General features: G+C 37.5%; 3 protein-coding genes across 7 annotated transcripts; 2 read left to right on the forward strand and 1 right to left on the reverse strand.

Moving 5' to 3' along the window:
• Nucleotides 1-154: 154 nt before the first annotated feature.
• On the forward strand, nt 155-9013 carry LOC135606065 (uncharacterized). Of its 3 annotated transcripts, XR_010484666.1 has the most exons (8): nt 155-432; nt 1038-1253; nt 2613-2674; nt 2950-3040; nt 3125-3209; nt 3310-4007; nt 4470-4650; nt 8117-9013. XR_010484666.1 is itself a non-coding variant. In XM_065096821.1 (6 exons), the coding sequence occupies exons 2-6, from the start codon at nt 1078-1080 to the stop codon at nt 4000-4002; spliced, it is 1107 nt and encodes a 368-aa protein (XP_064952893.1). In that variant the 5' UTR covers nt 158-432; nt 1038-1077; the 3' UTR covers nt 4003-4423. The 3 variants fall into 3 exon arrangements, 2 of the variants coding, with proteins under 2 accessions (XP_064952893.1, XP_064952894.1); XM_065096821.1 differs by lacking the exons at nt 4470-4650; nt 8117-9013 and having other exon boundaries at nt 158-432; nt 3310-4423; XM_065096822.1 differs by lacking the exons at nt 155-432; nt 2613-2674; nt 4470-4650; nt 8117-9013 and having other exon boundaries at nt 1114-1253; nt 3310-4423.
• Nucleotides 9014-11663: 2650 nt separating this feature from the next.
• On the forward strand, nt 11664-13984 carry LOC135606066 (probable BOI-related E3 ubiquitin-protein ligase 2). 3 transcript variants are annotated; one of them, XR_010484667.1, is made up of 5 exons: nt 11664-11989; nt 12114-12184; nt 12286-12647; nt 12741-13351; nt 13483-13984. XR_010484667.1 is itself a non-coding variant. In XM_065096825.1 (4 exons), exons 2-4 carry the CDS (start codon nt 12136-12138, stop codon nt 13251-13253), a joined length of 924 nt encoding a protein of 307 aa, XP_064952897.1. In that variant the 5' UTR covers nt 11664-11989; nt 12062-12135; the 3' UTR covers nt 13254-13578. The 3 variants fall into 3 exon arrangements, 2 of the variants coding, with proteins under 2 accessions (XP_064952897.1, XP_064952896.1); XM_065096825.1 differs by having other exon boundaries at nt 12062-12184; nt 12741-13578; XM_065096824.1 differs by having other exon boundaries at nt 12741-13578.
• A 2976-nt stretch (nt 13985-16960) lies between these two features.
• LOC103975098 (probable pterin-4-alpha-carbinolamine dehydratase, chloroplastic) lies at nt 16961-19624 on the reverse strand. The gene is made up of 3 exons (XM_009390013.3): nt 19131-19624; nt 18553-18745; nt 16961-17286 (listed from the first exon to the last, which is right to left on the reverse strand). Exons 1-3 carry the CDS (start codon nt 19497-19499, stop codon nt 17195-17197), a joined length of 654 nt encoding a protein of 217 aa, XP_009388288.2. The 5' UTR covers nt 19500-19624; the 3' UTR covers nt 16961-17194.
• Nucleotides 19625-27801: the final 8177 nt, after the last annotated feature.

Consider the following 27801-nt stretch of genomic DNA (forward strand, 5'->3'; position numbering starts at 1 on the left):
CTTCGCATTAAATCTGAATAAACGGGGCAGTTAAATTTGATTTGGTGCTTAACGTTTTCATTAAAAGTCCAAACGCCACGATGAAATTATTCATACTTTGTCAATGTAATGGAATTGCAATAACCCAATCGATCGACTGCGTTCGTCAAGTCCCGCTTGGATCCAAGTCGGTTTGTCCGGACTCAATCTTGATACGAGCCCCACGCGTCACACTTGGGACAGGTCATAGAAAGGCCTGATTCGTAATCACTGCATCCATCCGCCATTATTCTTTTAAAAGCGACTCTCGCCCCCACCGGCCATCCCTTCTGGTGGCGGTGGACCGCTCCTTCCAAAATACAAACTGCTCCTATTCTGTTAGGGTTAGGGTTTCTTCCTGATGATGAGGACCCCAAGATCGTAGAAGCACAACCAAGTTCCATTTCTCTACAGGTGCGTCTCTCTCGCTCTCGCTTCTCTTGTTCTTTCGCCCGTTTAGTGCTTGGGTGTGGAAGTTATGTCACCAGGCGGCCGGTGGATCGAATTGGATATTCGCACTGCATAATGGATCTGTTGGTCCCTCAGTTTTTTCTTTGTTGAACCTAGGACCGGGTCCCTTCTGTTTCAACAGAACTGGCTAATCCTTCAGGGCACTCGTCTAGATAGTGAGAATCTCCATGGCTAGCCCGTTGGTATGAGTCGAATGATTGATCTAAACGCGATGTTGGTTTGTGCCCTACGGAAAGAACTATAGCATTGTTCTTCCTCACTCAAACAGACCTATCTTTTTCTTCTCTTCTACTAAGGTTTAAGTGTAGTAAGGCAGGGTAGCTTTGTAAATCTTTCTGGCACATGAGTGACGCTATGGTGGAATTTGGGGCTTACTGCAATCCAAGCAAATGGTTTAAGCTAATTCTTAACTCGAGTGTTGCCATGATGCATATCTGTCTTTTCTGTCCTGTCATTCTTTCTTAGCATGTGTATGCGGTCTATGTGAATAGTGTTGCATAACATGTGTCGATTTGGTTCTTGTTCTCATCTTTTTGTATTCTGTGCAGTTTCATTTCGGAGCTCTGCCTTTTGGAAGAGATCAGTCACATGGCTTCTTCATCTCCTGTCTCTATTAGCAACATTGGTGACTCTATCATCGCCATCACAGCCATAAATGGCAACACAACACCTCAACAGCCTGGTTCCTATGAAATGCCAAAGCCAAGCCTCCGAGGACTCAACAAACCGAAGTGTATCAAGTGTGGCAATGTTGCTCGTTCTAGGTTGATGTGCTTGCCCCTTTAGTTTTTTGAGTTACAAAATGTGTTAAGGTAGTAATAAAAAAAATTAGGAAGGTATTTCAGATGAAGGACATGTGAAACAAAATGAGGAATAACAATGATTAGATCAGAGATTTACTTTTGTGTGGGGAAAGGTTGTAATCCTTATGATTCCCAAATGTTGCATTTCTTTTTGGTAGAGTTGGTCAATTGGTCACTTTCTTTCATCAGGATGTAATTGCTGGACATGATAACTGATATGTAGCCACTTTCTGTATAATCTAATAAACTGACATGCTTACTTCAGAACATATGTCGTTTCCTTTAGGGTCCAATACTAGGGTATCATGCAGTTCTTTTTTAAAGCTTGACCAAATTTCAGGCATTGAGAGTGCATGCTTTGGCATTTCAGTAAGATTATTCCTTTATGACCAGTCTTTGCTTGTAGGGGAAAGTTTGCGTACATCGAGTCTACCTTATTTCAGCATTAGTGGGAGCCTCATGCTTTGAATTACCTCCTTTTTCATTCTTTTTCTTTGACCTAAGCCTAGGCAACGGGTTGATGCTAATCTGGAGTCTGACAAATCTTTGGGTCATCTTTCATATAATCTAAGTCATATGTTTCAATGGACTCAAACCATTAAGGACAAGATACAGTTTGAGTAAGAGTCCAAGTCTATCAAGGAATTGGAAAATATAAGCATGGATCCTAATCCAAAAGCCATCATATTCTCATTGGGTATCAGGTTGAGTGTTGGATATTTGTATTTCTTTATTAGGTATGGATTGAGAATCCATATACTGTGCAATAACTTCATGGTTCCAGTTTTTAGTATTTGTGCCCCTGATATTGAGTTGGATTTGTATTGAGTACTCGAATTATTGGGTTCATTGAATACCACTTGTTGGAGATGGACACCTAGCCTGGGATCAGACCTGGTCGGCCTTCTCTTTCTCTCTTCTTCTTCTCTAATCTATATTTTCTTCAACTCCTTCCTTTTCTCCTTTCTGTTTTTCTCGTCTTCTCTTCTTGTTCTTCTTGTTCTATTGTTTCTCCTGAACTTTTCGTTGTCATCATATCTCTTGTGACCATACAGTAAAACTCTGACGCATCCCTGAACTCAAATCTAGAAGAAGGGGCACAACATCTTTGCATTAGGAAGCAACCAATGGATAAAGTAATCAAGCAAATTAAACTTGTCCTTTTAGAAGGTGCATTAAATTCTTGTTATTTGTTAAGCTAATAATTTTCATTGCATCAAGCTATTGGGAATTTGATTTTTTTTTTTTTTGTAGTATAATGGTGTCCATATGGTTTTTTGTTCCATGGACTTTTGTTGAGGCTTGACATTGCTTTTGTAGGTGCCCCTTCCAATCATGTAAGAGTTGTTGTGCCAAAGCCGAAAATCCATGTCATATTCATGGTACGCTGATAAATTAATGCAGAAATCAGTAATGAATCACAAAATTGAACCTCTTTAACTATTTAGCTGCATCACTGTTGTTTCTTTGAGATCACCATGAAACAATTTCTCTCACTGACCACATGGAACAATTATGCGCTGTTATGATATTTCAATAAATGGAACAATTATGCACTGTTTTGATGTTTCAATAAAGTTACCTTACTGGGTTGAACTAATGATATTCTTACTAATATTCACTTTTGTCAATCTTGCTTCGAGGGCAAATACAACAGTTCTGAAACAGAATGGTATTTTACCAGACAAACCACCAGTTTCTAGTTCCATATCAGTGGAACAACCATCAAATGATGTGTCTACAATTGGGTAAGTTGTGCAAATCCAGGATGTAGAAAAAATATTTATTAACATGGCTGTTTGTTAGTATTGTCTAACCATTTAATGGTTCAGGGCTTCTTGGAGACTTAATTCACTCAGGCAGCTTTCTAATAATTTTGCCAATATTTTACGGACAAAGAGACCTCTTACCAGGAAGGTATTGTGACTATAGTCCTTGTTTGTAGTCATTTGTTCAAAATTGCTGATAAGCTCCAGTTACTTTTGCTGACGACTTCAGGATCTTGGCAATGTCTCAGGATGCAACAGATATAAACCAGTGGAGGTTTATGAAGTTAAGAGAACATTTTGAACAAAATATTGAAGCTGAAAATGAGGCACTTGATAGGTACATGGAAAATGTCGATTTGCTGGAAGAAACACTCTCAATCATGGAAGGAACTGAACCCGGTCACCAGACCAGATTTGGTCCTAGTTCTTCTGAAAATTTGGTATCTGAGATTAAAATGAAGCTTAAAGCTGATTCTGAAAGAGTTGCTGTTTTGCGAGAGAGGATATGGGACCTTATTGATCAGAAATTGAGCAAGTTGCGTGATGCAAAATTTATTCATGTTGATAGTTCAACACATGTTGATGACGTAGATGATCATGAAGAGTGTCAAAGGTCGAAAAAGACCATGAAATGGCGCCATGAAAGAAGTGCAGCAATGACTCACTTAATTAATAAGTTGAGTAGAGCAGAAAGTGATGAAGATCTCAGATCTTGCTTAGACATGAAATCTCAGCTGTCAGACCAGATGGATATTGTTGCAGATGCATCTAGTAATTTGAGAAGTGAAAATCAGTTAATGACCAAGCAAGAATCAGAAAGTGTGGTAACTTTGTCTTTTCATTCTCTATCTAAGATGTCTGCAACTGTCCACGTTGATGAAGATACTCTTGGGAACATTAAAGCACAGTTCTCATCTCTCAGCCAAATTGCAGAATTATGACTCAAGTATATCACCTCGGCTATGACTCTAATTTTATTGTGGACATGCCTTAATTTCTTAGCTAGTTGGTTTGAATGTCGCTGACTGCTTACAAGAAGTTCATTAGGAAGTGATTGAAATTTAGTGTACCAAGGATGATGCTTTCTTTATTTTAGCTGTTCCATGTATCAATCACTAGATCTTTATGATCGTGCATATGTAATTCCAATGTCATGAGAAGGTTGATAACGAAGAAGAGAAAACCTACCTGTAAACTCCCCAGGTCTGAGAATTCCTTGTACCATTAGCATCCGTTTCACATTTTGCAATATCTGATTGTCATTGTTGTGGGATCCTTGGGTCCCACAATGGTATATCATGGACTCAATCACTGTACAATATATTGGAAATCTAATGCTGTTACTGGAGGCGTTGATCTTCATAGGTAGGCTGAGTTTGATTGGTGCAGTTTTTTTTTTTTTTTAAAGGGATGAAGTAGCAAAGGCCATGGATATTGCAGCCAAGGAGGCATGCATACTATTGTTGGATGCAATTCTACAGTATTGTTGCACGTCCATCGGGCATCTGTTCTTGGAATTCTTACAATGCTGATTCAAAAAATATTAGATTATAAGTACATCCGTGGGTATGCTTTTCCAGCTGTTGCAGGTATGGGTTAGTTCCTGTTATTTTTACAGTATGTTTGTAAAATTACTGAATCTTTTGCCATGTCGTTAGCAAATTAATTACTTCATCACCTTAATATGGCAACAAGTACCCTACCCGATTAACAAAACCTTGACACTATGATTTTGGGCTTCTAATCCTACTATTAGTAACTGTGTTTGTGGAGCTATGCACTTTGATCAGCCAAGTGGCTGCAGAAACTGCATCTTGTTGGTATAGCCTTAAGTTATATTGTCATACAACAGGAGTTGTGTAGTTCTTCCTAAACCAGCAGTTAATGTGATGATACTACGTGATGATTTTGATCATACAAGAGGACTGCCATGCCACACCTATGCCAATGTGGCATCAAGAGTATATTAAGGCCATTTGCATTCTGGCCACTGGCTCTTATTGCTGTGCTTAGCATATCATGGTATCTAAGCTATCTGTCATGATGACATCAGTTTCTTTTGCAAGTTTATCCATAGATTATGCACTACAAATTAGCACGAAATGAATGATTGATTGGATAAGTTTCAAAGGATGGTTGGTGGTCTGACTTCTGAGGCTAATCATGTTCGCGTTCTGTCATTTAATGGTCCTAGGTACAGCAGTGTGATGTAAGGCTTCCAAGTTTAGATTTCAGATTCTTAGGTGGTTGAGAAGCCATGTTAGAGAAGCTTTTTGAAGTCAAGGAGAGCCAAACTAAGGAACATTGTCAGGCCATGTTAGGTTTTTGATTAATATTCTGAGGGTATAAAAGGCTATCCAGTAAGAATTAGTATCCAGTGTCATTTTCCATGTGTATGATTACATATTATAATGGAATAGGTGAAATAGGAATTGCAGAAGGTGACCATCTGTATTCCAACTCCATAGTACATAAAAATTCAAGCAACCATGGAAATAAAGGTGTTCCAACTTTGCAGATTGTCAACTTTAGCAATAAACTTATGATGGTTTTCTTTGTGCCTTCATCTCTCGAGGATGCTCCTTTTCCTTTCATTTCAGTTCCTGGTTGCTTGCACATCAAAATCCAAAGCTACCTACCTTACATTCAAAGTGGTGTCATCCCTAACTAGTTGGTGGTGCACTGAATGAGGAACACAGTAGTTTTTAGACTAGCAAATTATGATGGAAAACAGCGTCCTAACTTTCTGACTCTTCCAAAGTAACCATACAGCCATTTAGACTGCTGATGCATTTCTTCATTTGTCTGGGATTCTTGATATGTTCTCTTCTACCATTTATACCTAACTCTTCTCTTTTTGGAGTGTTTCAGATTTACATGTGAAGAATCATACTATGCCTGCCATTTCTCCCTATACCTTATCAACATTATTTGGACAGGCGCTAAGCTCTGCTTCTTAATATGAATTTGATGCATCTAATATGTAAATGATCATTCAATGTATCATCATTCACATATAATAGGTTTTGGCATTCAAACAAGACCATAAAGAGGCTGCACTGAAATGATAGCTATCTAGACAAAACACAGTTATGAATTGTTAAGCTTGCTTGTTAATATGATTTTTGTGCATCTAATATTTAAATGATTATTCAGTCTGATCATCATGCACATATATTCAAATAAGTTATAAGCATTCATACAAGATAAAAGAGGCTGCACTGAAATGATAGATGTCCACCTTCTCTTGTCAAAAACCTTAGCCAATTAATCACTAATTGCATTTGCTGTTACTGTGGCATCTGTCGTGTGTGGATTGAATCCTTTTCAGTCAAAATCTGGTCTAAGAGCCTTTTAAGCCTAGCAATGTTCCACCAAATGATCTTTTTGATTTAGTTATATGTCACGGAATGGAAGGTTAGAAGAATGGGGTATGGGATGCTTGTCTCTTGCTACATTCCAAGCTCAATAGTCATGGCATTTTGAGTTTCATTATGGCTTCAAAGATGTAATAATAAGGCCCTATTTTTGGTCAACAATGGCCAAAAAAGGGACTTAGTGGGATAGATAAGAAGATAGAGATGAACATATCCCATGACAAGAACATGCAATTAGGAAGAATTAGATCAAACATCACAAGAGCAAGCCAATTTCACTTTGGATATTTTGCTTGATGACAGGTGACAACGAAATCGTATTGAATTAGCTTAACCTAATTTTGCTGTGATGTGGAAGTGATTTTACTAAAGTTGATGAATGTGCAGATTGACCAACTCCTACATATTATTAAATGTGGATGACAGTGATAGATTAACATTTTTATTTACAAAGTGAATTTATAGCTTTAGAAGAAAGGATATGAGACCAATATCTGAATTTTTCAGTTTTCAGACACAGCTGATCATAAGTTAGCTGCCCAACTTTTGATTAGATGAGGAGACAATATATGGTTGAAATCCCAAAATTTATTAGAAGATAGCCAGATCTAAGTTCTTGGACTAAACAAGCTTTTTCTTAGCTCAAGTTAATCCTTAAATTTCACTTAATTTTTTTTTTCTTATGGTCTTTAATTAACTTTTTTCTTTTTGTGCCTTCAGCCTGGATTGCCAGAGTAGAGTTAAATCAGTCCTGATTTCCCTGAGGATACATCAAAAGATATTATAATAGCAAGATTGTCACCTAGCAATCAAGGCATCAACTTGTCTTTTTCTTCATTCCTTCCCCATGATTCCAGCTCTCCAGCTTCAATATAATGAATGCTCTCTAGGTTTGTCTATGGCAGCATCCAGAGGTTGGTCCACAACTCTAACCAAGAGTTACTGTGGCCAACACACTGACCATGCCATTATAAATGTTCTCTGAGATAAATCTATTGGGAAGAAAGCTTCTTCCCAATAGATGCCGGTGAAGTGAAGCCCCACCTCATTTCACTGTGCAGGTATCACTTTCAAGATATTCCACAGTTTCAGTGATAAATAATATTTGGTTTGGTGTCCTCTACACTGTCGACAGACAGAGAGAGAGATTGATCGATCTCATGTGCTCTCCCCGACTTAATCCATGGATAAAGACCTTGCTACATTAATTACTGTTAGAAAGTTGGTGGAAAAGTAAAGCTTCCGGTTGCCATCCAAGGAGAAGCAACGGAAGGAAGAGAGCGGATGCTCTTCTTCTCACTCAGAAAGGTTACATTAATGGTGGCTCGAGAGAGGAGGAGATGTCAGAGGGAACAGGGATGTGTGCAGTCTATAGGTGGGTGAGGAGAGCATGATAGCATTAAGAGGGGGAGAAGCCAGCCAAAGTCGAGGCAGCGTGGAGGCAAAGGAAAGGCGGATTGGTACCCCCCTTCTGGCAGCAAAATACTTTGCTGGTTTGGGAGCATGGATATGACTACTGCTTTTGTGTTTGTACTACTTTGCTAAGACATGACTTCCTGACATCTTAGTAAATTTTCTCCTCAAAATAAAACCCAAGATAAGGTTTCTTCTATTTCTTTGGTGTTTATTTCACTCTAACCACTGACCAGTGTTTTGGTCTTCATTGTATGTTGTGCAGTGGAAGTTGAGCCTGTTTCTCCACCTTCTCTCGTGGCAGTAAAGCAAGTCTGTGGTTAAAGTTGTCACATGAGACTTCTGCACTTGGCAGCATCCTTTATCAGAACTTAGATGATAACCAGAGAAAGAGAAAAAAAGATGAGAAAAGAAAAAGGATCCTTGGAGTTACCTTTTAACTGTTGGAATGTCAAAAGCTTTTAGTAAGGGCATCCAACCGAAGAGAAATATTGGTGAAAAGAGAGACAAGGCAATTGTTTTCCTCCTCCTACATCAACACAGATGCTGCAATGAAGTACAATCACAGTATCACATGATATGGGTGCTCTTTTTTCAAGTTGCGTATGGCATTCAATTTTACTGGTTGCAGAGTCCAGAAGGTTGTTGAATGGATGTGATAAAAGCTGTGTTCCTTTGTCTCCAATTTACTCTCTCTGTGAATGGCTGAATCAAGCAGTCTTGCCTGTGAAGTGCTTTTCATGTTGCACAAGGTGAAACAGTTGATATGGAAGCCTCAAATTTCTCTTCAGCTTCACCACCAGTGAACATGAGCCTCTTCCCAGGGTTCTTGGAATCAAGTATATGGAAATGGACACCTCTCTACTAAAGATTAGATACATGAGAAGATGCAAATGGACTCGATAAGAACACGACAAGTTTTATACTTGATCAATACGTGCATCCTACAATTTAGTAGTTGGTTTGTCCACAACAAATGGATGTGGTGCCGTAGAGGATTTTAATGCTTGTGGCCACACATGATCGATCACCAACCTTTATGGTACATGTATTTTTGCAGCTCCGAATCCTCGTGGCATCATAATAAGGCCAAGAAAAGTGCTGTGTATATGACACCCACCTTTCTTTTCTTATATGTTCATACTGCATAATTCATATCTTCTGTTCTCCCATCTCATATGAGATTTGTTGTGATGGATGGAAGAGTGGGGCATGTGAATACATAAATATATGCATTGGTTGGATGATCGAGTTGGTGGTTAAACAAAGGAAGGAAGAGAGAGTGTCACAGTAGAGAACCACCACAGGGCAAACACAGAGTTGAATGGTCCATTTCTGAGAAGCTGACACCAACAGTGACTCAAAGTTGTGGGCTGCTTCCCCACGTAATTTGCAACAGCTGAACATGAAAGATGGAGACTCTGTGGATGCAGATAATATTTTATTTTCTACCGATGTGGTGGGCTCCAAAAATCCCAACCCTGACAGCCATCGATTTGATCTTTACCTCCTCGCTTCCCACCAACACAGCTTTTAATTTCTTGCCACCAACTTCTCTCCCTTTGCTTTGCTATGTGATGACGGTCGGTCGGGTGCAGATGAGTCCCTGAATTGTGCAGATAGACATGAGAACGGAGAAGATCGTAAGATGACTGTGGAGAAAGAGGAAGGTGGTGGTGGTGGTGGCGAGGAGTCCTCCACAGCACGTGTGAAGCTCGTAAGAGTTGGGCCCATATAATATCTTTTCTTGTATGTGCTTGACTTAGTGCAATAATTCCATTATATGTGAGCTGCACTTACAACAGTAGGTGAAGATAGTGAGTTCTTCCTTCTTTTATGTTAAGAGGTTAACTAAAATGTGAATTTTATTCCTTTAGTCAGTCCAAGTAATATACCTTCGGCTATTATAGTAAAGCTTGCATCATTGTGTGTTGTGTTGCCTTTTTACAATCTTGATAATTAAGATTTAAACCATAATATATGTACATGTATTTTAAAGATAAGATTGTGTATATAATCTTGATATGGACAAAACCCATTAGCATGAATATATTACTAAACATACTCATGATTTGAGAAAAGAAAGGAAAATATTCATAATATGGTAAAAAAACATATTACCAAACTGATTATATTATTTTTTTTGTATTTTTACAAAGGATAAACGACGAAGATGAGATTTAATTTTTTTTAAGAATAAAAAAGAAACAAAGATTTGATTGGTTTTCTTGATAGGATAATTGAAGCATATCAAGATCATCAAGCTGGACCGCATTAAAATATTATTTTGAGCATTCGACAACTCTTCAATCGATTCATGGTGTGAAAAATAATACGGACAAAAATAATTCAAAAAAATTAAACCGAAAAAGGCAGATCAAAAATATTGTTTTGTATGTATGTATGACGAGATCCTTTAGTGTGAAAACTAATACAGACAATGACAATTCAAAAGCACGCGTTGATTCGAATATGTGGCCGCAAATTGCACTTTGAATTGCTCGTCTTCTTTGGCAAGAATAGAGATGGACGTCATTGTTTTCGATTAGGCATCACTCTCAAACTAATACACATTCTATCAACCAAGTAAGATTAAAATTAGGTCGAAGGGTTTCATCTCCAGATGCCAATTATCATAGATAGCAAACAGATCAAAAGGAAATAAAAGTTGTTTTTGTGATTTGTCAAAAAAAAAAAAAGAAGACTAGTTTAAAGGAACAATTGGTTTTTGAAACCAACCTAAACGAGTCCTCTTTCATCTTCTACCACTGATCGTGCTATTTTTCTCATTCTATCGGATTTATAATTGTATGATTGACTAACTTGATCCTCTAATTTTTGAACCTAAAATAAATATTCTCAACTCTTTATTTATTGATTTTTTTAATAGCATAGGCTCTCATCCACTATATTCTAGAATTATTTTTTAATATTATTCATATATTTTTATTCGATTAATTGATCTATCTATCTAATTAATGTTCTAATAAATCGAAGCTTTGAATTTTTTTTCGATAAGGTGAAAGCGACAAAGTTGAGAGTCATGTTTAATTTTTTATCAGCTAAGCTAGCCAATACCTTCAAAACATTAATAGTCGATCAACTTAATGTTTGATTTGATTTGATAACTATGGTATATATTATCTTTGAAAATTTTTAAAAAGTTAGAATTAATTAAGAAAATCTATAATTAATCATCCAAATAAAAAAAATATATAAATTCTATATCCTGATAAAATTCAAAAGTTTAGAGATATATCATTATAACCAATCTTCGTCGTTTTGATGACATCAAAAATAATATCCATAATTCATAAATTGATATTTTTAAGTAGCCTTTATAAATTTAAATTTATACTATAAGGAATCAAATACTCAAATAAAATAAATATCTTATAAATTTTAAAAAATAATTTAATTTCGAATCCACCTGTAACTATGATTAGTAATGATCGATACGAATTTATGGGATGGATGGATGGATGCTAAAGAAAGTGATGTACACTGAGGATTTAAATATTCGAAGGATGTATACGCAAGACGTCCATTCTCTCTATTAAGCGTTGGAAGGACAAATACGCTATTTCCAAAGTTTCAAAGGATGAATCTGAAAAATCACCCCTCGTTTCCATTACTTGCCTCGTTATCCTTTAAGATTTGGAATCGAATCACAGCTTAATCAATTAAATCTCCGATTACGGGATGATTTAATGTTAATTAATCCCCCCCACCCCCAAAAACACAGAAAGAAAGAAAAGAAAGTTGAAGTGCGTACGCGTAAGGCGTGGGAGGGAGAGCATAAAAAGGGCGAAGTCCGTCTTCCTTTGATTTGTTCGCTACGAGCGCCTCTCTCGCTTTCTTCTTTTGCTGTCGCCTAAAAGCGTGGGTGGGTGCGAAACAACGGAGCGCAGTGAAGCGAAGAAGAGGAGAGGCCGAGAACCTGCCTGCCTGCCTGCCTGCCTTCCTTCCTTCCTTCCGTTGCTCTAATCATACCCCTTCTTTCTGCTTTATTCTCCCCTACTCTGCTCTGCGAATCCGCCTTCTTTGCTCGCTTCCTTCCGCATATATCTTCTTTATCGTCCGGTACTGCAATGGCAGTTCAAGCCCAATACCGTTCCAACGTTCTGCTACTAAATGGGTGGGTATCTCTGCGTCAAGCTCGGATTTTGATGATTCTTTTGGCCATCTGACTTTTGGTTTCTTTGCCAAGTTGGGTTTTTGATGGATGGTTTTGGTGATTTATGACCGGCGGGTCGATGCAGAAGCGAGCTGGAGGCGAAGGAAATGGAACCCCTTTTCCTTGATCAGTCCCTGGTGTTCTTCGCCAATGGAGGTGAGCCACCCGGGGTGGCTTCCGTTTCTGTTATTATCTCGATCGTTGTTGCTCTGCGATTGTTGTATAGGTTTCTGAGATTGGATGTGTTCCGTGTTCAGCGAATGGGAATCCGAGGAAGCGGGGCAGGGAGGTCACGAGCGTTCCAATGGCTTCGATGCCGCAGCAGAGCCAGCCTGTCAACCTCTTCTCCCTGCAGCCGCTCCCCGTCTCTGCACCCCTCCCGCCACCGACGCTTGTGAGCCTCGCCGAGCTCCGAACACTCCCCCGTCCCCTCGTCTCCACCGGCCTCCGTCTCGCTTTCGGAGACCAAAACCAGCATCAGAGCCAGAACCAGTCCAACCCGCTTCTATGTTCATCTTCTCCTGCTTCCTCGTCTCTCTTCTCCTCCCTTCTCTTCGAAGATCTCGCCGCACAGATCAATCAACAGAAGGACGAAATCGAACAGTTCCTCCACGCCCAGGTATACGCTCCCTTCCCTTCCTTCTCGGCCTCCTTGTTCTCACAGTCCCTGGTTTTCCTTTGGCTCACAAGCCTTGGTTTTCTTGTGAGGAAGGGAGAGCAACTGCAGCGGACGTTGGCAGAGAAGCGGCAGAAGCACTACGGGGCTTTGTTGGGCGCGGCGGAGAAGTCGGCTGCCCGGAGGTTGCGGGAGAAGGAGGCAGAGGTGGAGCGGGAGGCGCTGCGGAGCTCCGAGCTCGAGGACCGCCTCGCCCGCCTCCGAACCGAGTCGATGGCGTGGCAAGCCAAGGCCATGGCGGACCAGGTGACGGCCGCCTCACTCCACGCCCAACTCCAACACGCCGCGGCCACTGCGGCGACGGCGCCCCAGGGGAATCCGGGCGGGTGCGGAGACCCCCTGCCAGCCGAGGACGCCGAGTCGGCCAACGTAAACCCGGGCCATGCCGAGCCCGAGCACGCGTGCCGCACGTGCCGGCGTCGTCCAGCCTCGGTTGTGCTCGTCCCGTGCCGCCACCTCTGCCTCTGCGACGCCTGCGACGACACCGCCGAGTCGTGCCCCGTTTGCCGCAGCATCAGAACCGGAAGCATCCACGTGGTTCTCTCGTGAGCCCACGAGTCCCGTCACCGCCGTCCGCCATCGTTCACTGCATCACCCACCGTCCAAACTCCGAAAATTAAAAATATAATATAAATAACAAAAAAAAGGTTCCTACATATTTTTAATATATCCGATGGGATTTCTCTTTTTCGGTTAATTTATTTTTTTGGATATGAACAATTTTTTTTTATTGATGACAGTAAATATTTTTTTGATGTCATTTCTGTAAAAATTTCAGGTGTGTCGCTGCAAATGTCATTTTTTGGTCGTCGTAATATAATTAAAGGCCGTCGTGGAGTCTTCCGCGACCGTCAGATCAGGATCATGGAGAACATGGCACGACTTTTAACGCGATGAATACTAGACGTCTTCCGATCTCTATCCAAGACCGCCACCTATCGATCCTCAAGTCTCGATCTTCTAATCTTCCAAGTCCGACGTCTCAATCTCCCATTCTTCCAATTCTTACGTCTCAATCGTCTCCCGATAAGATCCCATATGTGATTATGATGCCCGTCCATCGTGGAGATCGAGGAGGCTAAACTATGAGAACTCTGACACTGTTCTTAACTTGGGGAAGAAGTGAGCATCAACTCGATTTCCACGGCATGCAGATGGAGATCACAAAGAACAAACGTAGCATACAAGAACCCAGTCAAAAGTGTCATGCTACGGCAAATACTTGTCATCTAACTAGTCTCGCAAATCCTAAACTAAGATCCCATGATTTAATAGGTTCATTGATCTGCTAGTTTGACTCGAAATCTCTCGATTTTAAGATGTAAGCATGCCATGGAGCACATCTCTCCTCCCTTCGATCCACTAATAAGAATCTGATGGGAGTAATCGTGCTGAGGTCTGACCATCGGCCATCGCATTAATGGTCGAGCTCGAAGGTGCAATCCATAGCTTGAAAGACGGGGAACGCACATGGCGTGGTTTGGATTGAATCAAGCAAGAGGGAAAGAAGCCCGTTCGGCACATATCATTCAATTCTTGTCCTCCCTCGGCTTGCTTCGCAAGGGGGACCTTCTCATGTGATGTCGGTCGTTAAAGGCACAAATAGTACATGATAAGACGACTTTTGTGCTTACTACAGCATGGATTGCTCTAACAAGTACTGTTACAAATATTTCTTTTCCTTTTCAGCACTATTACTACAATTCTTAGGATTAGGATCATTGGACCATTGATGCTACTTGAGGCAAAAAAAAAATGGTGGTGATAGTATCCTCCACTTTCGAGAGTGATTCCAATGAAATCACCAATGTTCTCTAAAACTCAAATGATACATAATGGAAGAAAAAAGGGAGTGATTCATAATCCCAAAGGCATAGACTCTTAAGAAAATAAAATCATATATTTACATTATAGAAACATATATTATGATAAAAGTTTTCTATTAGATGACAAATAACCCCAAAAGCTTAAGGTTTTAGGATGGCAGGATTTGTGTTAATGATAGATAATGACAACAATAACAGCAGGTGGTTGTGAAGAGTGTGTCAAAGAATAACAATAGTTTTCTACATCTGAATGATGTCACCCAAGTTCAAGTCAAATGCTGACAGGTATTCAGATAGATGGCGATACATCAGCTCAATCAATTTCCCAGTCAATCAAGTTCCAGGAATCCCTATTTGTTTTCCAGGTAGCAGGTAAGTCCTGCAGCTGAGATTAGGAAGATGCACAACTACTTTGTTGAGATCATCACAAGTCATCATTAGCAAATTAAGCTCAACATTTCTCAAGGACTCAGAAAACAATGAGCTAAAACTACTCAAAAAATTTGAGACATTAGAAAAGGGTATGAGAAATGGCCCACAGTTTATCTGTCCATTCAAGGATGCCAAACATCGAATAAGTACAACTTGTAATGGGGCAGGCTGATGAAGACATCAAACATCTTGAGTAAAAGGATGCATCAGAACAAGTTTATCCAAAAGGCTGAAGTTTGCAACTGAAACATCTGCCTCATCAAAAAACCTAATAATGGAGACAAGTTTTAAGCAGCTAACAGTTAACCTTCACCTGTCATCAGGACTGAGTCAATTAGGAAAATTAAAGAGTAGCCTTGTATTAAGAGAGGAACAATCATGGATATAACTTAGGCAAGAAGCAAGAAAAAGACTGCTACTCCATGTAACCATCACAAGGGGTCAAAGCACTTCTGTGACAGCTTCAAAAGCATGCAACACATACCTAACCAAAATTGTTCATGCATAGCATAAGTGACTAGAAGAGCACTTGAAAATTAACAATGAAAATATAGAAACTTGTGTGGATTTTTGTGTTGTAAAGTCCTAGCTTAATACTACATTGAATATGGGAGAAGAATCAGGTTGATTTACAGGCTAGTAGGTTAAACATTTTGGATTAGTGATTCAATATAGGTTGGATCATAAAAAATGGTGTTTGAATTGATCTAATATTAGATAGAAGGCCAAGTAGGAAAGTCTACCTATGACACCATAGTAGGTTTAATTCTATACTATGTTTGGATTAGATGAGAATCGAATTGATTGATGAGGCTAAATGAGTCTATGATCATTAATTTAATATTGAATATTTTGTGTCAATTGTTTAGACCTATCAACAGGTCAGTTCTCCTATGGAGTTGGCCATGACTTGCAAACATAGATTCCATACCTTTCCTATAGATGGTTCAACTACTATTTTGAGTAACTTGAGTGACCAAGGAACATATTAGATTGAGGTGGAATATTCTTATAACCATTTCTTGCTGTCCGATTAGATTCTCAAATATGACTTCATAACTAAACTGGTAATATGTTTGCAATGTCATTAGCAAGCTTGTTCAGTAATAAACAAATTAAGCTTCTGGACAAATTTCCATCACCAATACTATGAATAATGCATTTTAAACATCTTTGGACAACAACTCATCTTTGACAGGTCCTCCTGTGCCCCACCAAACAATATGAAAATTTGCTCTCTTCCTTCTTTCCTAAGTCATAATTTTTAATCTATCCTTGTATACAAAAATTAGATAGCTTTGTTATGCTGATGTTGATTACTTCAATTTGATCAAGTACAATTCAAGTTACATCATTGAAAATATTACAAAGCCATGGAAAGTTGCACTCACATACCTCCTATATGCTCTATGAAAATGTTGGACAAACTTCAAGAAGGATGTGGCTAACAATTTGTTCAAATCATATTCACAACAAAAATTACTATGGACTAATAGGCCTAACAACAGAGAATCTTATCACCAGCTAATGATTGAATAAAACCTTAGAAGTTGGCTAGATCAGTCTGCAAATGACATTAACAAGCTAGGATTCCAACAAGTATTCATCTATCTATGTAGCTATTCCAAGTGCCAAAATTATTCAACATTATACTTGCTGCTTACAATGAGTTGTAAAGTTGACTAATGTAAGAGTTAGACCATAGCAGTACCATGCAGAAACCAAAGAGAGACACTAAAGAGAAAGTTCCTTTAGTCATGGAAGAATTAATTCGCCATAAGAATACTAATCAATATGTTTTAAACAACATGCTAGCCAGTGATCAGAATAAGTTAATGCATAATTCTTCAGTGGAGGTACCAAAAAAGTTGAGAAAAAAAAGAATTTCATTTTCTAGGCAGAGATGGTGGACAATGCACTTTACAATATTAATATTTCCTTGTTCTGTTTTCTGAGAATGAGGTAGCATCAACAACCAGTAACCTATGATTCAGCTCATGATTCAACCATATCGAATTTCATAAAATCAAATTTATCATGCAACAGTTGACCGTCATTTACATTAGAAGTGGTATCATGAAAGATGCTGAAGCTTGAACTCAAGAATCTCGTCAGAAACAGAGCAGAATCTTGAACAATAATAAGAATTGAAACATCTTCCATAATTGGTTGCTGTTGTAGGAAAAATGTAATTGTCAAATACTCCTGAGAATATGATGGCATATTCCATGATTATGCCCATATCCTCTTCTTTGGAAGAAGATCTAGTGTCTTGATCTGATCTATTCTAGCTGCTACAATAAAGTCATTCATACTCAAACCACCTGCAAGCAATATAGAGTCAATAAAGTTTGACTTGAGGAGTTAAAGAAAATAATTGCTTTCTTCAGGAATTATATTATCTTTTTATCTAACATCGGCAATGAACATGACAACAATAGCTGTGTAGGATAATCTAAAAATAATGCAATAGAGTTCGTGAGAGCATTGTTGGTCCTCTTAAACAGCAGTTATGCCCTATCACCATTCATGCCTGCATTGTGCAGCAGCAGCCCTGACGAACATCTCAACAATGCTGAAGGGAGAAGGGGAGGCCAGAGAAGAGGATATCAATCTAAAGGAGAACAACTACATAATCTATTTCGATGGTTTTACTTTTCCTTCAATTGGTTTTATTGAAGTGTGCAGAATAAAAATAAATGCATGCATGCAGAATCCAGATAACAACTAAAGGAATATGCAAATAGAATTATTTTCATTGGCAATTTAGTAAGAGTTGTCCCAATCATCATATGTGCACACTTCCAAAATGCAATTGTATTGTATTTTCATAACAAACTTCCTGCCCAATATGGCATATAGGTAGTAAAACCAAACTTAACCAAAAAACACAGTTCATGATGCCTGAAAATCGAACATATAGGACAAAAGAAACAACTTTGCCTATTTCATATAAATAACCAAGTAACCAACTAATGAACTTGGATTACACCTACCAATTCATCATTATTCAGACTATGAAGGCCAATATTTACCAAGGATCAAGATTGAAGTTGCCAATTTTGATGATAGCAGTAAATTCTGTAAAATTAACAACGGAAAACACTATCCAAAAATATAAAAAATTGAAAACTTTATGTCATATGCAGCATATACTGCAACAGGCATCAAATTCAAATTTGATGATTGACATCTAGTAGCCATCCAATAAATTACTTGGAGAAAATTATATTAAATAAAATGATCAACGTAAACATACCCACAATTTCCAAGTGCATCTCAAGTTGTTGCTAACAAAACAAAAAAGAACGATGACAAAGTGGCAGTCTATATAAAGTGTGCTGTGTTAATTAGATAGACAAGCCAACACTACAAATGTTGCTAAACTACCAGAGGACAGTATAAAAAATTCTAGATGATCGCTAGTGCGGGCTACAAATATATCCTAATACTTCAAAGTGCTGCATGAGTAATGCCAATTTATCAGCCAAGAATCAGATTCAATCACCTTTTCCAGTGGAACAAGCAAGAAACCAACTAACAAGGAAATAGGACACCGATATGCACAAAAGAGAATTTTGTATACCCACCTATTGAATTTGTCCAGAGTTCTGCTCTAACTTGATTGGGTTGTTCCAAATGAAGATTAGGGAAATGCCCTGCAACTTCTGCAACGCAATAAATCCTAGTGATAAGCTGCACTCCACATCCATAATCTCTCACCTTCCATAGGCAGTGGATTCTTTTCCCTCCATCACCATCCACTAGCCTCCAGCCAACCACCTGGTTAATCCAGATAAAATCTGAAGCATCCGGAGAAATGTAAAACAACTAACTTTAGGTAGGGTTAAGTGAAACAATCAAGATTTCTCAAGTGATGTGTCATGACCCGGTGTGATGGAATAATTGACCTTAAAAGCTGAGTCCAAAGAAATCAGCTCTCGATTCTTAAATTGCCAATTTAGAGAGGGAAAAAAAATCATACAATCACGATAAAATTGACTCAGAACAAGAGAAGTTCCTTGGTATTCAAAGACAAATTCAAGGTTTGGATTGCCTTGACCCACGGCTCTTCCACGCGGAGAGAGCCAAGGGAAAAAATTTTCTTGAAGATGAAACCTTTGAACTTCAAGATTGGAATTTCTCGGAGAGAGAATTCTCGAGTTACCTTCTTGAGGAGCTTCTCGGCGTCTTCAGTCGAGATTGGAGGCTGAGAGGAAGAGATGGGCTCGCAGCTCATCTGGGCGAGGGAGAGGGCGGATATGTTGGGGATTAAGATGCGGTGCATCGTGTCGGTGTTGCCGAGGACCTTCTCGCAGAAGTTGCTCTCGATCTCCTCCGGGAAAGGGTCGCGGGCGCCGAAGTCGCCGAGGAGGTCGGCACCCTGGGCGAGAAGGCGGAGGTGGCCGCGGCGCCTTCTCGAACTCCATGAAGCGCTATGGGAGGAAGATGGGAACGCGAGGGTAGCGCGGCCGTGGAGGAGAGAGTTGGCCGATGCGAGCGGCGGCGCGACGAAAGAGAAGGAAGCGGACGCCATTACTAACAGACGGCTACCGCTTATCGGATAGCTTTGGGGAAAATTTCTGACGTTTGGGGTAGCGTTAGCGGAACGGACTCGATGCAAGTATCGTTACACGAACACAATACTGACAAGTGGCGAATCATAGCCACAGGATGACGCTTGTGGTCGCGTTAGGGGAAGGATTCAACGGACGCATAAAAGAACAAAAGCAAAAAAAGAGATGAATCATGGCCACAATTTCAAGTGGGCAAGCAAAATGCAAGTATGGAAATTGTTTGGTGAACAAAACTGCTAAGTACTGATAACGTATTCTTTAGATAAAACTGGAGAAGACAAAAGGGTTTTGATATGACATATTTTGATATCATCCACGTGAAACTTCAAGTTTAATGTGACATGTAACACATGTGACAGACGGTCGCTCGTCATTCCCTCTGCACGAATGATATCATCACGGTACACTCGTCCCAGAAAGCTCAAGGAGGTGTCGTGTGGTGCTGATTTGTGTAGTTCAGTCGGCACTCGTATCGAAGCTTAAGCCGAGTGCCCAAGAAACCAACCGTAATTAATTAACCCGGTACGATCAACTCATCCTAGTAGATATAAAAACTAACCTTCCTTGATCAGGATGGGTGGGAATACTCAACTCCCCCTAACTCTACTTAATATTGACTTGAATTTCGGAGGGGTCAAGTTGGGAAATCCTCATCCCGACCTCGACCTTTGTATAGGAACCGATAACGAAGCAACATCAACTCGTCGAGAGAGAATCACACTTGGGAGACGATGCTTGGACCCAACCCAACCCGACGTTGACACCATTCGCGTGGACACATTCGGGACTGGATCAAACCGTGTTGACACCTCAGCCGCCCACGACATAAAGGTTCACCAACAGATTTAATATTATTATTATTATAGTTTTCGATTATATGATGTAATCAAGTTTCATGCAAGATTGTTTCCGGGGTTGTGCTCAATAATGTGCATTCAGACGATTCAAAAAGTTCTCATCAAAGTAATTCGTCAACCAAGCGATGTATCTTAGGTTTTTATAATAACTTTTGGTAAAAAATTCTATAATTTATGAGATAATTAAATGAAACCATCGAGTATTACTCAAACATGAAAATTGATCGAACAATCAAGTGTTATAGTCAACATGGTCGTGTGTCATATTAATTTGGCAAGATAGTTGGTCGATAAAGCGTCTAAATTAGTGTCAAATTGATGATAATATTACATTTGATTATCTGTATGTTAGATTATCTCTATTATACCTTAACACACGAAGGGTGTGGGAGGATATAACGTCATTCCAAGTGGATGATTCAACCATGTCACATGTTCATTGTGTTAGAGATAAAGGATGTTTCATTATTGAATCATGCTTCATAGCAAATAATAGATGCTTTATTGTAGGGTTTCGACTGCGTTAACAAATAATATATGCTTATAGCCAAATTTGATCGTGTTAGGATATAATCAATGTTTTATGGCCATATTCGATTATGTTAGAAGACAATAAACACATCATGGTTCAACATCATCAAAAGACAATATGGATGCTTCATCACATCATGAGACAAATACTTTATGATAAAATTTAACTAAATTAGGAGATAATAAATCCTCTATGTCAAATTCAACCAAGTAATAACACAATATACGTAATATGTGAAGGTAAACAATTCGACATCATGCCATCAACATTCCAATGAACTAACACCACTATATCACGCCACCAACACCTCGATGTTGAATTGTTATGGATTTAACTAGTTTTACCTAAGTTATGAGGCACTTTTACTATTGAATCTCGGATTTTAATGATGAAATCAATTGATGAGTTTACGATCTAATCTATGTTTTGAGTAACATAGGACTAACTTCGATCAGAAAAAGGTAAATTGATTAAAGTAAGAAGAATTGGATATTACGCTGGAGTGGAACATATCAAGAGATTGAACATCGAGCCAAATGATCGATCGACATGCTAGTAGAAGGAATTCATACCATGAGTTCGGGCATCGGGTCAAAGGATCAGACATTACACCAAGGAGATCGAAAGTTACGGAAAGTCTGATTGGGCAATACACTAAAGGAGAGGACGATGCGCCAAAAGATTGGACGAGGTGTCGGATGAACCAATGATATACTAGACAATATAGAATTCTAGTCTTGTAATAGGTTGTGTCTTAATTGGTCGTTGTTAGGTTATAATTAAGTTAGTTTTTTTGTGTAACCATGCTAACTCAATTCGAGGCCATTAAACATGAGTTGAGATTATTTTGGGCTAAGTGGAACACTCATTCAGTGACCCAAGGTTAGATGGAACCACTTATGAGCTAGAAAAGTTAAGAGCACACTTTTCCAGGCTATCAGGTGGTAGTACCGCCCATAGTCTCTCAGAATGTGTCAGGCGATGGTATTGCTAGTTTGGGTAGTTGTATTACCCAGTGTTAGTACTGCAGGTGATAGTACTGTCCAACACAAGTGGTGGTACTACCAGGACCTAAGAAACCCGGATGATATCTTTTTTAGCTCTATTTTTAAAGTCATTTGGGGTCTATAAATACCATAGTTATTTATACTTGGATGAGCACGAAATTGAGTAGAAAAGGGGAAAAATATGCTTTTAGAGTATTGTAATATCTCTAAAGTTAGTGAGTCTCTTCTTCCTAGAGTTAGAAGATTTCTAAGGGAGGAGTAAATTCTGAAAAAGAGAGAGGCATAAAGGTTCTCCCTTGAGCCTATGAAAAAGTGAAATAATTATAAGTGTAGTTGATCTTCACCCATTGGAAATAAGATCGGTAGTAAAAGTCAGTGGCCTCAGGTGAAGAAGAATTAGGAGTAGACGTAGGTCAGGACGATCGAACTACTATAAAATCTGATTTTTACTTTATACTTTTCATTTACATTACAAACTGATTTCTTACTCTCACTATGCTCATTACACTTTTGTACGTTTTTAAGTTAAACATCTTTCTGATACAACTTTATTGAATAAAGTTTTCGAATAGACATAAATTTTATAAAAGCACTAATTCACCCCCCCTAGTATTGATTTCAGTCCTAACATTTATGTGTTCATCTGTAAAGGGCTAGTCTCCCCAAAATATCTTATGGTCCCTTAACGACCTACAAAAGAGAAGACGGGTTAGAAAAATTGTTTAACTCGGGATACCATAAATAGATTTTTCAGCGAACACTTGATAGACAATGTAAACTATAAATATAAACTTTACAAGCTCTACACGATCATATGACAAAAGGTCCAAGGTAGTCCACCGCAATAAAATTTCCATAAATGCCCATAGATACTATTATAGAACAAGATAATAAAATAATCATAAACACTACCCCAAGGGCTCATCTAGCTATGTGTCACTTAAGTAGCTTTTGGATGCTGTGTTGGCTTATATTCTACACTGATCTACAGAGTTAAAAAACCCCTAAAATGATTATCGAATGACCTTTGTAGGTAGTTTTGCCTTTACATGAGGACTTCACATAACTTATGTTTACAAGGCTATAATGACTATAAAAGCTAACCAAAATAAGATTGTTAAACCTACTACAAGCTCTCTATATGTTGTCCAAAGCATGAACAAAATTGAAGGACATGGATATACATGATTATTATATCGAGCACTTTGTTTATAGCTTTATCTATGACATTCTCCCCCACTTATTCCTTTAACATTCTCGTAGAAGTCTTTATGGATGCTATATCTCCTTGTCTTTGCTGAATCTTTAATCTTCTGTATCAGTTGCAATGCACCTCTTGGCTCCCAACTGTTGAGTAGTTAAACTTTGATCTATTAATACTGCTTCAACTCACTAATGATTCTGACTTTGGCGTGGAGTCAATCAAATTATTTTAATCTTTATTGGTTCATGCAGATCCCTCAAATGAAGTAAAATACATTCTTTATTGTGTGTCAATCTCTTAAGCATCTCATGTCACTTGAACTAGTTGAATGCATATTGGAGTTAATGAGAAACTCATCAACATCAATCTTATGAAGTTCCCGAAGTCCCCCACATTTGACTATCTTAATGAGAAACTCATCAATATCGATCTTATGAAGTTCTTTGGCTTCTACCCTTTGGCCTTATCTTAGTACTCAGAGTTTCCTTTTGCATTCTTTATCTCCTTAGTCTCTTTCATGATAATGCACTCTTCCTTTATAAGAGCAAGGGATCGATAACTCTATGGAAGTCTTACCTTTATGGTACTATGGCATTGCTATGCCCATAGCTTTACTATCCATCGTCTGATATCTGCATCCATTTCTTCGTGATCGGTAGGTTCACATTTATGACACTATGACAATCCTTTAGGTCTACCTCCATCCTAACTGATATTTTATTTTGGGTAGTTAGATCACTCTAGAATCATCATCACTTCCTCGCCCTTTCGATCACCTGCTTTTACATTTTTGTGTTCTTCGAGTAGTTTCCCTTAGTAAATAGAAAGATAGATTATAACTCTCATGCATGATCTCTATCATCATGTTGCGAAGCTCACGTTGATTTTGTTCTCTTTTATGTCTTTGGTAGCAAAGTTCACTCACTCGGCCTTGTTAACTAATTTATTAGACTCTTTTAAGCGAATATGAGTTCTAAAGTAGTCCAACTCTCTAACAACTTCAATCATACCTCTATATAATCAATTTCCCCCTATGAGACTCATTAATACTTGTATATGGAATCCCTCTCGATGGTACATAACTCCTCATATGCTATTGATTAAGGCTTTCATTCAATACATGCATCAAAGATATACCTCTCTAGTACCATGACATTCACTTATTGAATCTATAGCACTTCTTGTTGTCATATTGTTCACTAAAGTGGAGCTTGTAATTGCTCTTGATCATACATTCGTATGATCAAGTCCTTTGCTAGACTTCTCTCATGTGTGTCACATTATCTCTGACTATTCCACCATGATTTGCTGCACCATGTTGCCTTCTGGTGACATCTCCATTGCTAGTCATAGGTGCCCTGCAAACCAATCACATGAGTGATGGCATATGTGACATAACACGCAGTCTTTTTATTTATTATTATTATGATATTTTTTCACTTTATATTTTTTATTATATATATATATTATGATGTCTCTGGATCTATGTAATAAGAATTGGATCATGAATAGATCACGATAATGAGACCGATTCACCTTCAAACATTGACCATAAATAATCCTAGTCATAGGCTACTTGATAGGGACATCAAGATAACTGGATAGACTAGTGTGTTATATACTCATCCATATGATGGAGGTAGCTGGTCTCATAGTTGCTCATATGGAGACACTATGACTACAGTGTAGATATTCATTAGAGAATGAGTTCATTGATTGATCTGCTCATGGAATGTTGGATAGTCAATGATATCTTATTGTTAGATAGCGATTTCGTTATCCTAGTGGTCTATTTGGTTCCTAGACTTGAGACATAAAGGATGTCTTATGTGAGTACTTCACTATTTGATACCAGACTTATAGGTTTAAAAGTTTCAGATTTAATACAACCGGTCATTCAAAGTGGTAGCCGACCTTACAAGGACTATTGAGTATCGATAGAGGATCATCCACTCTCGGTATCATGAGAGGAATATCATGTGTGTTTTTGCTTAGATAAATTCTTTGTTGAGGTCATTTGGATTGAGAGAAAAAGAGTTCTTGGGAGAATCCGATTAGAGCGAAATTCGAGGAGAAACAATATGAGCCTGATAACAACATGCCTAGTATACGGTCTTTGGAATATTAGATGGACGATGGATTATAGGTATATGATAACTAAGGATAGATAAGTCAAAAGGATTGGATTCACTTGTATCATCTCGGGACTACGGTGTAGTGGCCTAGTACGTCCGTGGTCGATGAGTCAAGTGAATTATTGTGGAGATAATAATTCACTGAGTCAAAAGGAGTCCTGATAAGTATGACTTATAGCCAGCTTAGATATTGGGCCTAGAGGGTAGTATACATATGGTAGGTGTTGTGACGAGTAGAGATTCAGATATGAAATATCTATCGGAGCCCATGTCTTATTGGATATCGAATAAGCCCATGAATTATTGGATCTCATAGATGATATCCATATTTTTATTAACTTGAGGAGTATTTTTTAGAAAATATGTAAAATAATCTCTTATTGCATCGATAATAAAAGTTAAATTTATAATATACTTTGAGATGACTAATCAAATTTTGTGACTATAAAATTATATCTTACGGCTTATGTTGTTAACTCAATTGCTCGATAACAAAAAGATATTTTGTGATGACACTTTCTTTATTTAAAAATGATAAATACTTTAGTAATTCTAAGTATGTTAAGATATAATGGTTATAAAAAATTCAAAAATAATAAATATTAATTGAGAACATAAGTACTATTTTAATAATTATTAATGTATGTATTAAGGTCTTATATATAATTTAATATGTTTAAAGTGTAAATTCTTAAAGAAGGCTTGTGAGCATTCCATAGATATGATGATACACGTTTAAGTAAATTTTTTTTCCTTACGTAATTAAAGTTATTTATTTTTATTATCTTATTTATATTTATATATATTTATATTATTATTAAATATAATAATAAGATTATCTTAATAGGATAATGAGATTATATGAATCATTATCAATTTTTTTAGGAAAAAATAACAATATTATGCTATATCAAATGAAGTATAATATATAATCACTATAACTCACATAGTAGTCAAACTTAATATAGTATTATTTTATTTATTATATTTATTAATTTATTTTCTAAATTCATGCACTAATAAAATACTTTTTAAAATTTTAAAAATCTAATTAGGTAAAATTATTTTTAAAATAAATTAATGAGCTAAGTGGGAGAATGCTAAATTTTGTACCTCAATTAAATTTGGATAAGATATATTAAGAAAAATAATTTAATTCTAATTGAAATTAATAACCAATTGAAAGAAAATTTATATTTTAGGAAATCTAGAAAGATAATCTTAATGGGAGAAACTTTCTTAATTATTTTTCTTTAGATCCTCTATTCTGGTCTATATAATAATAGGACCTCATAAAGTTCGAATAATCACATTTAAAATTTTTTCTCTTATCGTTTTTGATAGATCGCTACTTTATCGATCATAGTGATCAAATCTTCGGAGGAGTATATCTTTCCTATAATAGGAAGAGAGGAGTTTAACTTTTCTAGAGGTCTATTAGTTTTTTGACCATACTGAAAGTATCGATAATGATATCTAAAGGTACGAGATCTATCCTGACATCAAATTTTAATCTTATCATTAAAGTTTTTTACATTGTAGTTTAATCTAATAGTGTCACGATATAGTTATCAAAGAGCTTTGATATGATACATAAAGTAATAATACTATTTGATATGGTCATTTTTTCTCATTAATTTGACATAACAAAATTGATCTATTGAAATTGACCTAACTTGACCCATTTACTGTGTTGTTGCATCTAACAGATGTAAATTCTTCTTAGGAGTATGATAAAAAAATCATAAATAGAAAGCAGAAGATGGTTTGTTTTAGTCTATTCATGCAAAAGATACTACTAGGGATGTGATTAAGAAAACCACACTTACTGTGGTATTCGTTTGTTCATCGAGGAGGAGGTCAAAAGCTCGTAAGAAATTTAATATTTATTTAATATCTTAAGAACAAAGATATGCTTAGAAAGGCTACTTTGTAAGAAATTTAATATATAACATAATTTTTGTTTTAGATTTTAATTGCTATTACTTGTTTTTAAAATTGGTTAATTAGTGAACTTTCATTGTTATTTTTTTCTTGGGGCGGATACATTGGGCACAAGAGAGATGTATTGATCGGGATGAGTGTTTCAGATAGTTTCTTATTTTAAGAGGACATAACATATGCAAAAGGGATGCATTGGTCTTATTAGGTATTTCAAATATTTTTTATTTTGGATGAATATATCATGTACAAACGTGATGCATGTGTTGGGCCCTTGGGGTTTTTTTTGTCTTAGGCGGATGTATCACATGCAAATGAATGCATTAGTCATATGAAACACTCTTTTTCTTAGAGTACACATATTTTAATCATATTAAATTTTTTAATATTCTTTTATCTTAAGTAGACGCATTAAGTGTAAATAAAATATGTTGGTTGGGTTAGATGTTTCATATGAAAATTCGATTCTAAACATATATATCACACATAAAGGTTAAGTCATCTAAGATACTTCAAATATATATATATTTTTTTTGTCAAAATTAGATGCATAACATATAAAGGAACATCTTATATGTCTTTTTCT

Source organism: Musa acuminata, chromosome BXJ2-2 (genome assembly GCF_036884655.1).
Source record: "Musa acuminata AAA Group cultivar baxijiao chromosome BXJ2-2, Cavendish_Baxijiao_AAA, whole genome shotgun sequence".
NCBI lineage: Eukaryota > Viridiplantae > Streptophyta > Magnoliopsida > Zingiberales > Musaceae > Musa > Musa acuminata.

Coding starts and splice junctions, on each gene's coding strand:
- LOC135606066 (XM_065096824.1), top strand. CDS start 11,943: ATGGCAGTTCAAGCCCAATACCGTTCCAACGTTCTGCTACTAAATGG. Junction 11,990..12,113: donor AACGTTCTGCTACTAAATGG/GTGGGTATCTCT, acceptor GGGTCGATGCAG/AAGCGAGCTGGAGGCGAAGG. Junction 12,648..12,740: donor AACAGTTCCTCCACGCCCAG/GTATACGCTCCC, acceptor CTTGTGAGGAAG/GGAGAGCAACTGCAGCGGAC.
- LOC103975098 (XM_009390013.3), bottom strand. CDS start 19,499: ATGGCGTCCGCTTCCTTCTCTTTCGTCGCGCCGCCGCTCGCATCGGCC. Junction 18,746..19,130: donor CCGAGAAGCTCCTCAAGAAG/GTAACTCGAGAA, acceptor TGGATTAACCAG/GTGGTTGGCTGGAGGCTAGT. Junction 17,287..18,552: donor ACTCTGGACAAATTCAATAG/GTGGGTATACAA, acceptor TATTGCTTGCAG/GTGGTTTGAGTATGAATGAC.
- LOC135606065 (XM_065096821.1), top strand. CDS start 1,078: ATGGCTTCTTCATCTCCTGTCTCTATTAGCAACATTGGTGACTCTATC. Junction 2,675..2,949: donor AAATCCATGTCATATTCATG/GTACGCTGATAA, acceptor CAAATACAACAG/TTCTGAAACAGAATGGTATT. Junction 3,041..3,124: donor AATGATGTGTCTACAATTGG/GTAAGTTGTGCA, acceptor TTAATGGTTCAG/GGCTTCTTGGAGACTTAATT.